Raw genomic sequence first — 17,236 nt, forward strand, 5'->3', positions numbered from 1 at the left:
ATACGGCGGTTATCGTGGCACTTTCAATGTGACACAGCAGTGTCATTCCACGAACAGCGGCGTATGGTCCCCAAGTAAAAGAATGCGTGTGCCCTAAACGAGATAACAATGGGTGGAACTAAATAAAATGGAATTTAGAAAGGGGATCTGAGGTTATGAAGACTGCATATTATAGACAAGACGTCAAAAGACAAATTTAAAAAGCAGGCAACATATTCTGAGGGTGATTATATAGTATTCAAGTAGGAATACTGGAACCACCAAAGTTCAAAAAGGTTAAGCCTCTTTTTTTCAACTTAGAAATGCTTGGTAAAGTTTTTGAGAGTAAGCTGGTATATCTATAACTACTGAAGGGTTTGTGCCTTTTGTGTGACAATTTTATGAATCATAATTTACTCGATAAAACATCTTGATAACAAGCCTTTGTAGATTTTTGGGTCAAGTTTAGCATTAATGTAGGCCAGCATTATTAAACTTAATGAAACATCCTTGTGACAACACTTTCGAATAGTCGAGCGTCGCTGTCCTCCGACAGCTCTTGTTATCTTCAGCCCAGATCAGTATAGAGAGTGACGTCAGCTCATGGAGTCCAAGTCATTTTGTTGACATAAAAGCAAAAATCACAATTTATAAATATGAATTGAGCTGATGTAAAATATAAGCAGTTGTATAAATTGCATTTTTTCTATTTAAGTGGCTCTGTTATTTGTTGCTATTGACTTTTTCGATTGTGAATTTCGTGGAAATGTGTATCGGTTTTTCAAAAGGCTTTCGGTTTTCCGTTATCTCTTAATTATTTGCTTATATTTTGTTTTTAATTTATTGATAGAATGTCAAAAAGTTTGAAAAAAAAATAAAGGTAAGCAGTTTGAACATCAAGTGGTATTTAATTAATTCTACTTACATTATTTGTTGTTATCCGTTATTTTATTTCCAAAAATACATAATTCTTTAAACACGTAGTGTACAAATTTGTGTTATACAAGAACATTGCACATTAAACTCGTGTTCAATGTTTGTTTTACAACGACATTGCTATTGTAGGGGCCGGATCTAGTTTTGGTAATTGCTTTGCTTAGGTAGCTTTCAAATTTTATTTCAAACATTTATTTCATGAAACTCATTTATTTCATAGTTGGTGTCTTTTGTGGCACATAAACCACTACAATATGTCTGTACGTCAAATATGTGTTCGCTTGCGGCGTTCTGTTTCGTCTTCTTTTGTTCATCAAGATGAATTTATTATTGATATAAGTGTTATGTTGTTATTTACACATGTACAAATATTCTCAATAAAAGATGTTTAAATCAAGATGAATTTCATTGATTTTACGATTTGCAGTTATTATGAATCGTCAAGTAAGGAGCATTCTGTCCTTTAATCGGCATTGGTCCGCTTATCCCCGGATACAAGTAAATACGTTGCCTTATAACGGGATATTTTCATTCTCTTACGTTCGCCACCTGACTCTCTTTTAGACATAAGGTATCGCTTGGTTGGATCAGATCAATATATACATGTATATGGTGGCTGAAAGCTTTTTCGTTCCACTGCTCAGCATCGCTTTCAAATTTATGAGGTGACAGACTAAACACCAGAAACAATTTTGGATTTTTGTTTAATATAAGTGTGACAACAGTAACAGAAGATTCCAGTATTTTATTTTAAACTTAAATAGTTCATCTATGGCCGTCTGTGGACCAATGGAGATGTATGAAATGTACCTGGGGTAAATTTTCTGCCGCCGTAGGAGCTATAGAAGGAGCTTCACATGAAATCTACAGACCTAATTAGGCACAACAACATCAATATTATTCTGCGCACATAAGCATTCATACATTTCATTTCCAAGTAATAGTTGACTATGCAGGCATAATAATTCTGACCATCTCAATAATGCTGCACAGTATTTAGGATTGTTGCGCCACTTTTGAGCTGGACGTATGTGTTCTTCTCGGCGATAAAATTTATTCAAATGGACACCCGATTGTAACTCCATATATGAAAGTTCAGAAGGCGAGACACTAGACACTAGAAGAATAAAAAACATGACTATTAGACAGTATCGTGTATGAGCATGTCATTGATGAAATAAAGAGTTACAAGTCAGTCGAAACAATATGGAGACATTGTCGGAAAGTTTTACCATGTGTTGTAACGATATACAAGGGTATTGTCTGTCAAAAACAAAATCTGATTGATATTATGAATGTTGACTGATAATAAAATAAAACGATATGTACGCCACTGTAGTCCATTTTCGTTGCTATTGTGAAACGACGGAAGTCCGATTTCCGTGACCGTATCTGTCTTAAAACACTAATGTCTAATAATGCTAGGCACATTCAGCCTGCTATCCATTGAAAATAATCTAATTATAGAGAACCAAATATATGTACAAAAGTATACCTTAAAGTGACATTATGCCCATCCAAGTGAACAGGTGAAGATCAAAATAAGTTTTCATTTTGCCATAATTCATTTTAATTTAATAATTAAGTTCAACTAAACAATAAATAACGTACAGATCCAAACGAAATTTCTGTAAATATTCATTAGAATTTACCTATAACGCTTACTTTATAAAAAGAGTCGGGCAGTCTTTTTATATTTTAGGCAGATTTATAATTTTATCCTAAACACTATCCGATATCAACTGTTGGTCAAACACCATTTTGACAGTCAATCTTTTGAAATATAAAGTCAATTCAGCTCAACTTGACTATGAAAATATTTGCATAATGCCACTTTAAGATATAACAAGAGCACCGCTAGGCGGAGCATTATATGCCCGAAAGTGATTTTTTTTCTTTAGTAAAGATGAAGCATTTGTAAGACATGGAAATTAAATAAAGTATTACCTCCTTCAAATAACAATCCTCCTTTGAAGTGTCAATATTGTGGTCCAAATGGAACTTAAGTTATGCCCAAGAATCTGTTTTCAATTCTAAGGTAATAGTGACCTTGACCTTTGACCTTGTGACCCCAAAATCATTAGGGGTCTTCTCCCCAATATGGACAATCATACTATGAAGTTTAAACACAGTAGGCCAAAAGATACACAAGTTATGTTCCGAAAACTGTTTTCAGTTTTAAGGTCATAGTGACCTTGACCTTGTGACCCAAAAATCAATAGGGGTCTTCTACCCAATATGGACAATCATCCTATGAAGTTTGAACACTTTGGGCCAAATAGAACTTAAGTCATGTTCCGGAAACTGTTTTAGTTTAAGTAAACAGTGGCCTTGACCTTTGACCTTGTGACCCCAAAATCAATAGGGGTCTTCTACCCAATATGAACAATCATCCTATGAAGTTTGAACACTGTGGGCCAAATGGAACTGAAGTTATGCTCCGGAAACTGTTTTCAGTTCTAAGGAAATAGTGACCTTGACCTTTGACCTTGTGACCCCAAAATCAATAGGGGTCTTCTACCCAATATGGACAATCATCCTATGAAGTTTGAACACTGTGGGCCAAATGAAACTTAAGTTATGTTCCGAAAACTGTTTTCAGTTTTAAGGTCATAGTGACTTTGACCTTATGACCTCAAAATCAATGGGGGTCTTCTACCCAATATGGACAATCATCCTATGAAGTTTGAACACTGTGGGCCAAATGAAACTTAAGTTATGCTCCGGAAACTGTTTTCAGTTTTAAGGTCATGGTGACCTTGACCTTTGACCTTATGACCCCAAAATCAATAAGGGTCTTCTACCCAATATGGACAATCATTCTATGAAGTTTGAATATTGTGGGCCAAATGGAACTTAAGTTATGCTCCGGAAACCAAATTGCTAACGGACAGACGGACGGACAGACGGACGGAAGTTCTCACAGGACAGTAATTATGTGGCTACTCTATTGTTCTCTCTATTGTTCTTTTTAGCCACATAAAAGAAAATAGCCACATAAAAGCATTACGGAATGAATGGCATCAAAGAGAAAGAACAGTTACCTATTGTCCCTCTAGCCACATAATTACTCTCCTGTGAGTGCGGACAGACGGACGGACGGACGCCAGGGGGTATAAAACAATATGTCCGAAATTCTTTCGGCCATATAAAAAGGTTAGGAGAGTAAATGATTTTCCTCGTTTTATCTGGAATATTGAAACGAATGATACAGATCTGTGTTAAACAGTGTTTATCACATTTATGTCTAAAATTCATTCATATTTGTATTTCACATAGATAACATTATAAAACGTAGAATAGTATTTATAATGTTAACAGTATATTTAAAGATCATGAAAGACATTTTTTATGGTTTTATATAAAAAAATGTGATGCTCAAATCAAGATGTATCAATATTGTAAGTTCCAAAAATATTTATAAAGATATTACCGAATTTAATGTTTCATGTAAATAAAGGGAGGTAATTAGAAATTTGTTTTTTTTATAAATTCTAAGAAATGAATGCATATAATTGAATGATTTCATTTAATATGTACAAATATTTGCAGTACATATTTAAAATATTTTTCGAAGTTTGAAAATTGTTGTATTAGCATAATTATATACATATATAATTTCACGTAAGAGTGGTATACAATCTCTTGCCAGTCCGCATAGCTAAATCGGTTAGAGCGCGAGACATGTAATCTCGACATTGTGGGTTCGAGGTTGGCCAACTAAAATTACAAATCAGTCTTTCGGATGAGACTTTAAATGAAGTCCCGTGTGAGTGCTTAAACACTTGGCACTTTAAAGAACCAGAGGAAGCTTCTGGAATTGGGGCATCTTTCTGTATCTGTATCTTGCACTATCCTTCAAAATATAAAATGACTAATACTCTTCTGGAGGACTCGCCCATATGGGTAACCGGTGGCGTTTATAAATAAACTCAAATACACACTTACTATACAATCTCAATTACAAAACATACAGGATCACTGAAGTAAAAATATAGTCTCCAAATAAGATAAAATGAATATGTAATAAACTTATAAGCAAATTCTATCTCATTTTTTAATGTACGTTATATTGTGAACTAAAAGCAATATAGCTACCAAAATACCAGACAAAACAATTCTTCTACACTGGACCAACTTATGAGGTAACATATGAATTTATCGGATGAACAAACTGAACTCCAAAAGTATCCTATCCTATGACCGCAAGTATTATCTCGTAATGTATATGTTATCATATTCATGTTGTGATGCTATGATTATTTACGTTGAATGGATTTAATACCTGGCTTGGTATATCATATTTTTTTAGGTGCCAAAATGCTGGATTTCACTTTTGACTTCTGTTTTTTTGCTTTGATTATTCATCCATATTTTCAACAGTGAGTGCTACAAGGACGGGTTAAGTGGTACGTTCCACGGTTCCAGTAGGGCCGACAATTGCTTACAACAGTGTAACACAGTAGAAATATCTTAGTATTCATTGACATTAATTTACATGCTTACGCTTGTTACTTAACTTTCGCCGCATTTTACGAATTTGTCGACAAAACTACAGGGTCTATTGTCACAATTTCAAAAGTGGAAAATTATAGTTTATGTCTGAGGCTGTATAAATGACTTTTGATGTAAAAATACAGAAGTGCATGAAGAGAGAAGTGTGAATGAAAAACAATTATATGACATACTCAAAGCTGCCATTAGGGAGCTAGTATAAAAGCATTTTCGTGTACGCGCGTCATTTGATAAGATTATATGTTCACCTCATTAAACCCCGTGGTCCAGTGGCAGTATAATAAAATTGAACTTCAACTTCTAGATAATATATACCTTAATTGATCTCTTCTGATTACTAAAACGAATAATTCACATTCTAGATAATATAATAAAGTTTTCGAATGTTATAAACAAATTTATGTGCTTTACCAGATAAGTTTTTACTATTACCGTCTATACATTGAACACTTCAGCATTTACACTTTTTGCATGATAATGACATTGGATAGACACGTATATATGTCACAAATGATTAATGTTTCTCTTTTGATTGCATTCCATGCTACTCATGGTTTGTAAATTAAGCTACGGCTACATTTTATCTTTACAGATCAAAGGAAACAAGATCTTGAAAGAAATCGTATGAATCTTTAAGCATGTTTAAAAATCCGTTTAAAATCTGTTATTACGCAACTTAGTTTTGTATTTCCTTAACCGTCAATATCGTTTTCTAAACCCTACCTATCTATTCAAGAGAAACAAATAAACGCCACATGAAAGGAAAAACACATTATTGGTTAGTAGATTAAATTGTCGAAGGCACTAAAACGAAACAACTTCAAATGCTAAATCAAAGGGCATTTAATGTATTCTACCATCTGGACATTTGTTGTTCTAATACATATTTCTTCTATAATAACATTATTTTAGTTTATAGTTAATTATAATTGTAAACTGAGCATTCAAGAAATAACAGAATTTAACCGTTTAAATGAGGCAAGCTCTGCACAAAAGGGTGCATTGCCGAGACTCCTTTACAACATATAAGTTATTTAAGAATAGATAGCGGTAATTGACTACCTAAAGTTTGAATTGAAGGTCATCTTGAGCTTGACATTAAACCTTCTAAGCTCACAATCAAAAGGGGTCATTTACAAGCCTGGATACATATTATAAGCATAGTAGCTCTCAAGTTATTATACTTCAGTGGACAGAGGTTTTGAATGAGAAGTCATTTTAAATCCAAAATATACTCTTTTCCCCATTTTCAAAAACATATTCCCAACAGCTGGCAAAAAATCAAAATGTTTTAATTCGTTAAACAATATTTTCTGACATGATTCTTTTAATAAGTTACATGTTATATTTTATTTTCTTTTAACATTTACATGCAAATTATGTAAGGTATGATTATGATGACACCGACTCTCTCATACGTATTACGGGGAAATAAACGGGGTCTCCCAGTTGGGCCTAAACAATCTCTGAACAAAAGTAAGTATGTTGTTGAGAAATCGCCAAGTATACTTTAAGTCCTTGCAGTTGGTAATCGCGTGATATAAAACAATAAAACTGTGTATGTTCGTCTTGATAATAATTCGTTAAAAGCAATGTCAATATATCGGAATTAAAACTACTGTTTAAATATTCTTACAAGTGTCATATCAACATTTTGATATGAAATATATCATATATAAAGCATCTTATAAAAAATATATCAATAAATACTTTGATGAGAAAAATACTATAATGTATTAGGGCAACTCTAACATATTAACTTTAAGTTTCCTTTGTGGCTTTATGCAAGTACGGTAATGGAAACAATGACATTTGGCCTCGTCTGCTAGTAATCACATCGATCAATTTTTATAAGCAACAGTAATTGCAATTATTAAGATTAACATCAAATTATCAAACATATCCATAAAATAATAATATTAGCGGCCATTTTACAAAGATATAAAAAGCAAATCTTTCAACGCATAATTAATTAAACTTTTGAAGCAAATTAATATGATTAATGTGACAAATTAAACTATTTTTTTTTGTCTTTGTAAAGGAATAAATAATAGAAAGAAAGATGAATAAATAATATATTCTTAATCCTAAATGTAGAGCTACTCCTATTGGTGTGATTATTGAATATTTATCAGATTGATATGTTTAATTTTGTTTGTACCATCTTCTTATTGACTAAGATTATCTTAAAATTTAATACATCTATTTTGTTTATTAGTCGCCGGTAGAAACCGCCGACTATATTTGTAATAGCTTAATAATATAGCTATGGTAGGAAATCTGAAAATGAAAGCAAATCAATTATTGAACAATTAAGGACCACAATTATTTTTCATAATCTTAAAAAATCAAACATGAAATAACGTTACTCAATGAAATGAAATATACAAATATTGACATTTTAAAAAACAACATTACATTTTTCATCAAATGACTTAATAATGTATCCCTTTGGACCAGTTAAATTTAGGGATACTTATACTTTTTTCTAGGTGCCAAGCGTTGCTATTTTATAATAGATAAATCATGAATGATATATGAAATGACACTTTTAAATAACTTGGTTGTTGATATTTTATGAGACCCATTATATTTCATTATTTTATCTAATAATAAACAAAATTCTCCCTGTTCTTTCGTAAGAATAACGTGACTACACGTTGTATGTTATTGTTATGAAATCTATTAATAGTAACAGATTGCTGATAAGACATACAGGTAACTTGTGATTAGTTGGCAAAAGGTATGGCCGCTGATAATATGCAAATAATAGTCATTTTGTATACATAATTTCAAAGTTATTTTTCATTGATCAGTTTCGTATTTTATATCATTAGAAAGGTCTGTATACTCATAAGTTACACATTAAAGAATAAATTTTCAAAACCTTTTCATTTTTTCTTGGTAAAGGGTAACTAGTTCAGTTTAGGTTAAACATCACAAAATAGATTTATGCTAAAGAGGCACATTTAATAGTGGTAATCGTCGTCGTCGTTATATTACGTCGCGCAGGTTACCAAAACGGCATGACGGAGGGATCCGGAATCGTATTAGTTACATAGAGAAAAAACTAATGAAATATCTTTTTGATGATATTTGATCGAACTGAAAAGATATTAAACGTTAACTATATCGTATGCAACGACAGAAATATTGATTTCAATTAAATTATATATCTTTTCGAAAGCGCATAAGAATTAATTTTTATATGCAGATACCACTTTTACGGTAGAATTGCATTGTTTCATGCAATAATTAAAACATATATATTTTCAGAATAACTTCGCAAATATCCAATGACCGTTAATAATTCGGATTCTGAAGTATACATCTGGTATAACGGTATATGTACCAGGTAGAATTACAGGTAGAGTTACAAGCATATCACTCGCCTTACAAAATTAATCAAAATTATGAGAAAAAAATGCTAGAAATGAAACACACGATTTATCAACTTATGCTTCATATAGTTAAAAGAAATGATAAAAAGATATTTTTATGAAAACTACAAAAAGGATTACCAAGCCTACTAGGTCACAACTTCGTCATACTTACCACTAGGCAATCGAGCAATATTAATTGATTCAATATCAAGATATATACTTTCAATAAAATCTTTAGAATTAATCATAATAAGTTAAATAAACAAACGAAACACCTTCCGAAAATTAATGAGTCTCGGGTCAATATTGCCAAACAATACTTGCTTATTTAATAATCATAGCAGTTCCATGACAATATTGCTAAGCAAGTTTGCTTCCAATATATATGACGTTTTATTGTGAATAAACAGTTACTCAACATATTGTTCCTCTTTCTTTATACTTGAACATTAAAATTTAAACTTTTTTTTTCTTTATTTATTAATCTCATTTTTTCTATCCGGGGACTTTTTATGCTTTGCATTCAAAACCTTATTTTTTTAGTAAAGAAAATTGCTTTTGACTGTTGACCTAGGTAAAAAAAATGTTATTTTGTTAATACAATCAATAAATGACATAAGAACAATTCAACTTGTTATTTTTAATTTCTTTGTGCATTAAAGAATAAGCTACAAAGTTGTATCATATCAAAATATTTAATAATTGTGTGTAGTTTCATTAGAAAGTCAAATGTTTTAGAACTCAATATCTTTTTTATGCGTGACATTCTATTCAGTGGCGCTTCGATATATAGTGCAGGTTAAGCTGACGCATTTTGACATCATCATGTATCGCCCGAAATACATTTAAAGCACAACAAGATTATTAGCAAATGAAATAGCAAGATATCAACCTAAATTAGGCGACTTACGTGGAATTCCATCGCTGTCAGAATTGATATCTTTAAACTTCTGGTGTCATAAAAAATATATTATTTTTAAAAGCGCACCTTTACTTTATTGTATCATAGTTTGGAGACCTTTCTGTTGAAAATGTGTCAGGGTTAAATCGTATACATATACATGCACAGTGCGTTAACTGGAGTGCGGGTATTAGTTACCCGCACTCCAGAGCATGCCTATTGATTGGCTCATTTTTGCTGGGGTTTACATATTGTGACGGCAGAGAAAGGGAAAGGGACAGAAATGTCATATTCAGATGTTCGTTCATTGGTTCATTTTTGCCGGGGTTTCATATTGTGACAACAGGGAACGTGCTTTTATGTTTGACTATGATACAAAAGAGAAAGAACACCAAAACACTTTGTACGCCCCCTCGTACAAATCAGATAGCCTCGTGTTTCGGTGCTCTTTCTATCACTTATTCAGCGAAAACGTGTTAAGACAGATTTCTGGTAAAACCAAGTTCGTACCAATATCACTAAACACTATTATATGACCTAGTTAACCGTGTATGGAAATTTGGCTGCTTCTTTAACTTCTCGCCGATTATTCCTAATCAGAGAGACTTAACTAAAATAGCCGATATATTGACATTGTTCGTAGATGCAATTCTACTTATCAGAAGTTCTTACTTTCCCGCCATTTGAACAACTAAATAAATTTTCAACAGCCGTAAAAAGACCTCTCTCATGCTCCGTTTTAAAGAAGCAAAATTGTGTTTTTATTGTAACAAAGGTTTTGCAGGCACCATTTTGATTTACATACTTTATAGTCTGATAAAATTAAATGACAGAAACTTTAGATATAAGCTTTAAAGATCCTGTATGTTTTGTGATTGATATTGTTATTGTGTGTGTTCCACACTTACAAGAAATTATATATGTATATATCTATGCAATAAAACAATTTTCAAACATCGTGAAATGTGTAAAAAATATACTGTGTGCACATTATATGTAATCAATGGATTATATGCATTCATTTTATTGGAAAATTTGCTTAAAATTTATAAAAAATAAATTTCTAATTACCTCCCATTATTTACATGAAATGTGCAAAATCGGTAATATTTTTATAAATAATGCTTATTGGAACTTACTATATATTGACAAATCTTAATTTGAGCATAATATTTATGAAATAAAACCATACAAAATTGTGTAACATGATCTTTAAAAAGGAGTAGACAACAACATAAACAGTATAATGGATACAAACTTTATTTTGGAAGGAAATGTAATGCAGCATTTACATAGTTTTCATATCGTATACATATTCAGTATTAAAAAATTCAAAGTATGTTTAAACTGCTATCATAAAACGTTTAGTACCTTGGCAATATGCAATTTATCATGCGACACAAAATAAATAAAAAACGAAATTTAATTTAAGATGTCAATATATACCGAGTTTATGTTTCTAATGGATCTATAACGTGATAAAAATAATCTAACTCTCGAAAATATTCCATATTAACCTCCTCCTTGCGGAAATGTTCTAAATCAGGTCACTATGAAATTTTTATACACGTGTTTAATATTTTGACATCGGTTGTAACGTTTATTCCTCGGAAAAGCAACAGCATGGAATAAAAATATACATGTTCGCAAACACATTAATATAACTGTCAAATCAACGTTATACTAACAATCAATATTAAAGTAGCAAAGTATTTTTCTTTTAACAGTCCTATAACTTTAAAGGCACACTATGCCTCAGAAATGAATAAATGGTGTTTTCTTTAGAAAGTTAAAACATGATTTTTATTATATATCGATTTTTATAATATATCGAGTATGATAGATACATATTACGTGCATAAATTAGACCTCAATGTGACATTTATTGCTATACAAGTAGCAAAGTAGTATTATGACTTCTATACCAATTCTAAATCACTATAACGTTACTTATACCTAAAATCAACTGAAGCAACTATGGCTCAGCTTTTAAGCCAATAAAAGGTTTAACAGAACACCAAAATATATGTATACAACTTTTGAGAGATATAGCATTAGTAAAAACAGTTATTGGAACTTTGATGGAATTCTGAAAGGAGACATAATGATTTCTGCATATTGCAGACAAATGTTATAACAATAACATACACTAAGTAAGTGAGTAAGTGAGTGAGTGAGTGAGTAAGTAAGTAAGTAAGTAAGTATAATTAAGTAAGTATAAGTAAGTAAGTAAGTACAAGTAAGTAAGTAAGTAAGCAAATTAAGACCTGTCGTTTGAAACAGACAAATGTGACTCACTCCCACCTCATCCCCCCACAAAATAAAACAAAATATGTGTCAAAATATATGTTTCTCTATTAAATCGCAGGATTGATGAGCACGGCTATCAAAGGTCATTCATGATGTTTTCCCTTTTAAGTTTTAGTGGTACCTTAACCTTGGAGCCAACAACTTGGTCTCAGGTATCACATTTTATAGTAAACTTTTAAAAATCTACGAATGAATTGCAAATATATTGACCTTGGCTATCAATAAACTATCATAAAGTGAGTTTCGGTATCGAAGTGCACGTGTGACATTTACATTTGAGCTAAAGAATTAACTCGACATTTACGCGACAAGTCGTCATCATTTCTAAATCTTTTTTTAAAAGTAAATCTAGACCAATGACAGATTTATTGATCGGATACCAAAATAAATGCATTTTTGTATAAAACTCCTTTGAAAATAAAGGTCGAATGACAATTTAGCTACGTTACTTAATCGTGACAATGTGTAAATTTTTATGCAAAACTATTTTAAAGATGAATTAAGCTTTATTCAGTCAACTGAATAAACCTTATCGCGCAAAGTTAGATCGGAAAGTACGGCTTTCAGTAACTGTTACAAAACTTTCGTCTGATAACTGTAAGAAATCATTGTATTGCTCCAAATATTCCTCGAAATTGTATGTGCGGTCATTGAGTATTTTCTCAAAAAATGAAACCAACATGTCGCGGTTTCTTTTAAGTATTGTACGTAAGAGAAACGCGTCTCGAGCGTTGCATCTCAGTGAATGTCAGTTTTATATTCTTGTCAGCAATGTCGGGATTGCAGCGTTCCCCTTTCCAGCCGCATTAAAATATATTAAAAGAATTTTCTCCCATAAAACTATTATCATTGTCGACAATGACATTTCTGTATACGGTTGTTTTTTTGTCAATGCCATTTCTAATATCAGACATTTCAGTTGGTAACTATTCAAATCAAATTTATATGGAGCAGCTTTGTCTTTACCATAGACAAAAGAGCTCAATAGTGTCTGCATATCTATAAAAATTTGATAACTTTTGATCAGTTTGGGTTGCTTTTTGCAATACGTTTCATCAATATGTTTTCAACATGCGGGAGACAAATGCTGAAAGAATCTTTTTCTGTGAAACATGTGTTACTTACTACTTTGCCATTAGCTTTGCTTTTAACTTTTCGACCAGTTGGAATATGAGACAGGTGAATGTATTTCATTTTATCTAAAACTTTCTTGGGAAGTCGTTTTGAAAGACGATGATGGGCTTTCGATTTCGAAAGTGATATTACTGGTACAAGATCAACTGCAACACAAATTCTTTTCCCCGATTCAAGGACCATATTATCAAAATAAAGTGTAACAGCTGAACTATAAACTCTGATATAACAATCTGGAAGATGAGAAACATATTCAAGTATTTTCATGCAAAAGAAACTAAATAGTTTAGATGGGGATATTAAACGTGTAACGGATCTTTCATCTTTTTTGGAAATTAGCTTTCTTTCTATCAGTTGACTTACAGAATTGCCACTATACCAGATTTTTATATCAAACGGAGATTTCATGATGTCTTCAACTATCGTGTTACTTTCAGTAAAATGAGGCCAAATAAAAACGAAATCAAATTCATCGGGATTTCTAATTTTAGTACCCTCTGACATACTTTCAACTTAACGAACATGTTCATGAATTGCTGTCCTTTCCAAACGAAAAATGTCATCGTCTTTAAAGGATCCAAATACAATATTTGAAATATTGTCCGATATTCTATCCTTTATTTCATTTATTTCGTCTGTTTTCCAGTTTCTAAGTAAATCAAGTTCTTTTCGATTTAGCCCATCAAAAAAGGTGTCAAGTTTTTCTTGACCTATAAAGAAATGTGATATTTGAAATACATATAAAGCAATTTATATGGCTCTGGTGCATTACTGACTTACTGAGCTGAGCTTTGGTTACAATATCCGAATACCTTATCCTTCTGTGGAAGATATTATATAAATAACAAACAGGTTTGTGAGTTTCAGTAAGTGTATCACCCCGAGGAAAATTATGATGAGGCGGTAAAGAAGGATGATATGTTTGCTGTTACAAACCCTTTGTATTGTTATAAACGAAAATTTCATTTTGACACTGTTCCTTTACGTAATTAGTTTATCAGATTATTTATGTAAAGAAGCACAATTATCTATGTAATTACTCAAAATTCTTTGTCACGTGCTACACTTTAATCAACAGTTAGACTAACTCCCATTGGCCTAAGAAAATTAATATTACAAAAGTAGTGAGGCGGGAATAAATGAAATGTTCGCCAGAGAAAGGTAATGTCATTCGATGCGAACAAATCTATATATACAAGATAGACATCTAAAACATAAAGAAGAAAATTAAGAAAGTTAAATGCTAGCCATTTTCACTGTTGATAATGACATTTGTGTTTGTGGTTGGCTACTGTTAAATGTCATTTCTAATACCAGACATTTCACTCGGTGTTTTTTGTCAAAATCTAAATTTTCTTAAAATCTGTTTTCGATTCAACTCATCAAAAAAAAACATGTTGGATTTTGAGCGATATACAATTTAGGAATGTAAAGTAGGACGTGTTGACATATATTTTATCATAACATTGAACGTTTTCCAAGCATGCAGAATATAATTAATGTATTGTATTTTGCAACTAGATTTTAAATAACTATGTTCGCATATTTATAGATTTGAAGCAATAAAGAAAATATACACTTACTTTCCTTGCAAAACTTCTTCACAGCAAATTTGGAAAATAAAACCAGAATGCAAACTATGCAAAATGTTACTGCCACTGGTAGCTGAAGAAAAACACAATCAACTTCTGAATGTAACCTGGACAACTGCCTTTGTACTAGCATGAATCTTAAATTTTATGTTGCCATGGTAACGATGGGACATCTCTACTTTGCCAAAAATCACTTTTTTGCATGATTTTTTCCCCATCAAAACTGATTTAAAAGTGCTGCAACTTCTAAATGGATTGAGATAGAGTCAAAGACTTTTCAGAATTGGATGCACGTTACATAAAGAACGGCCTTAAGCCATTTTAGCCTCTCACAAGTCCAGAATTTACTTGACGATGAGGCTGCTGCCCCATTAAAACCCCTCAAGCAGAAGGAAGCACATCTCCTCTCTGCCACCTGCTTGATGTAACTTTTTGAGTGTTTTGGGCCAAATATGACAACGTTGCCGAATAAATAAACGTTGCAATCACAACCGGTTGCAACTTGATTCCACGAAAACCAAATGTCCAAATAAAAGTTTTGCCTGCTATTTTTCGGGTTTTACATTATGCTCCGGCAATTTTGCGCAAAATCCATTTTTGTAACAATCACTTTGGTGCAGTATAAGATTTCATTATAAGTTGCATGTTCATTGTAATATAAGACGGTTTGAAAAAAAAAACACCTCATTAGATTCATAATATTTTGAAATTTAAAAGAAGAGACGTCAAATATAACGAAAATATAATGAATACAACTGAAATTAGAGAGGATTATAAACAAATTACGGGTTATCCTTGGTCTACCCTCCGTTTCACAGTAACAAGTGATTATTTTAAAAATTTCGTTACATAAATGTGTCAAAGTGTCACCATTTATTGTCAAAATAATCTGTTATATAATGGCACAGTATATTTTTCTTTTCTTCATAGATCATGAATTCTACAGTTTATTTTTGTATCCTTTTTAACCTTTTTAAATAACTGAACCTGTTACAAACATTGACCGTGCCACTTTTGTAAAAAACTGATAGCAATGCAGTTATTTCTAAAGCTTCAGAATACTTACATGATTGTGTTTGAAATATCTATCTATCCACAGCTCTGATCTAAAACCAATAGTGTTATTTGCTGCAAGAAATAATATGCACTAAGTGATTAGTCAAACTCCGTAAATATTGTAATTTTACTAAGAAGTCTAATTGTAATCATAAGTCAATATTCAAAAAAGTTTTAATGCTGTTGATTCAAAGCAATTGTTTAAGAAATTTCTTGTCACTGAGAAACTCAATCAAAATTATTGTGAAATGGCATGCATACCATAAGTAGGTGAAGTATGAAAAAAATAAACTGCTTCTTCTGAAGTTGGTAAATATTTTGAAACGATTGGTATCAGAAATACAAGATTTGTTCTGTGCATTAACACCGAGACAGCAAGAACGTAAATAATGCACACCTGTAACCAAAGAAGGTAAAAAATTAACAAACATACTTGAAAATTATAAATAGATGAGAAATACACTATATTTAGCATGTTTCACTGAACATGTTGTATCATATGAATTATAACTTATAAGGCTTTTCCGTTACTTTCCAAAATTAAAAATTCCAAAAAGGGGAAAAGGTATCCGCAAAAAAAAAACAAAAGACACGATTAAATAAACAAATTTTTAGTTAAAATATATAAAATTTTTTTAATTTTTTTGGGGGAAAACCAACCCAATTTATCCTTGAACCCAAACAAATTTTAAAAAATTTTAAAATTTTTTAGGTTATTGACAATTTTTGATTAAAAACTTTACCCAAAAACAATTACAAGAGTTTTACCCTTTGTTTTATGAAAAAAGTTAAAAAAACAAAATTGGGTTAAAAAGGGTTTCATTTTTTTAATTTAAATTTTAAATTAAAATTTTTATTGAAGATTTTAAAATTTTTTTTTTTTTTTTTAATTTGGGGAAACCCCCCCAAATATTTAAAAAAAAGGGACCTGGGGTTTTAAAAAGCGAAAAACAACAAAAACAACACCCATGAAATTCTCAACCATTGTTAAAAAAACAATTTGTTAAGTTTTTCAAGTTTTTGTTTTAGTTAAAATGATTAATTAAAGTTGCCAATTTGAAATAGAGATTATTACAGTCGACTCTCTTTATTTCGAAGTCATCGGGACCGTCAAAAATATCGAGATAATAAAATGTCGAGATAAACGTTTTAGGGTTTGAACTTTTTACAAAAGACATTTGTATACAAAAGTCAAATAATCTAATTTTGTATGATGTTTTCCTTTTCTTGGTTTTTTGAGGGCCAAAATTTTTAAAGTCAAAAATTGAAAAAAGGTAAAATTAAAAAAAAGTTATTTTTAAAAATTTTAAAAAATTTGGGTAAGAGCATGTTGTTTAATTTTATGAAATTAAATATTTAAATTTGGATAAATTTAATTTTTTTCAAAACCCGGAAAAAAATCAATTTAAGTATAAAAAATTTTTTTAATT

The 17,236-nt window shown here is 31.2% G+C and overlaps 1 protein-coding gene across 1 annotated transcript; it reads right to left on the bottom strand.

Annotated features, from left to right (window-relative positions):
- Nucleotides 1–620: 620 nt before the first annotated feature.
- Nucleotides 621–16,279, bottom strand: LOC132718848 (uncharacterized). Its single transcript, XM_060702587.1, has 4 exons — nucleotides 16,068–16,279; nucleotides 15,817–15,878; nucleotides 14,742–14,823; nucleotides 621–2,032 (listed from the first exon to the last, which is right to left on the bottom strand). The coding sequence occupies exons 1-4, from the start codon at nucleotides 16,165–16,167 to the stop codon at nucleotides 1,788–1,790; spliced, it is 489 nt and encodes a 162-aa protein (XP_060558570.1). The 5' UTR covers nucleotides 16,168–16,279; the 3' UTR covers nucleotides 621–1,787.
- Nucleotides 16,280–17,236: the final 957 nt, after the last annotated feature.

Source organism: Ruditapes philippinarum, unplaced genomic scaffold (genome assembly GCF_026571515.1).
Source record: "Ruditapes philippinarum isolate M1 unplaced genomic scaffold, ASM2657151v2 ctg1271_1_1_1_1, whole genome shotgun sequence".
NCBI lineage: Eukaryota > Metazoa > Mollusca > Bivalvia > Venerida > Veneridae > Ruditapes > Ruditapes philippinarum.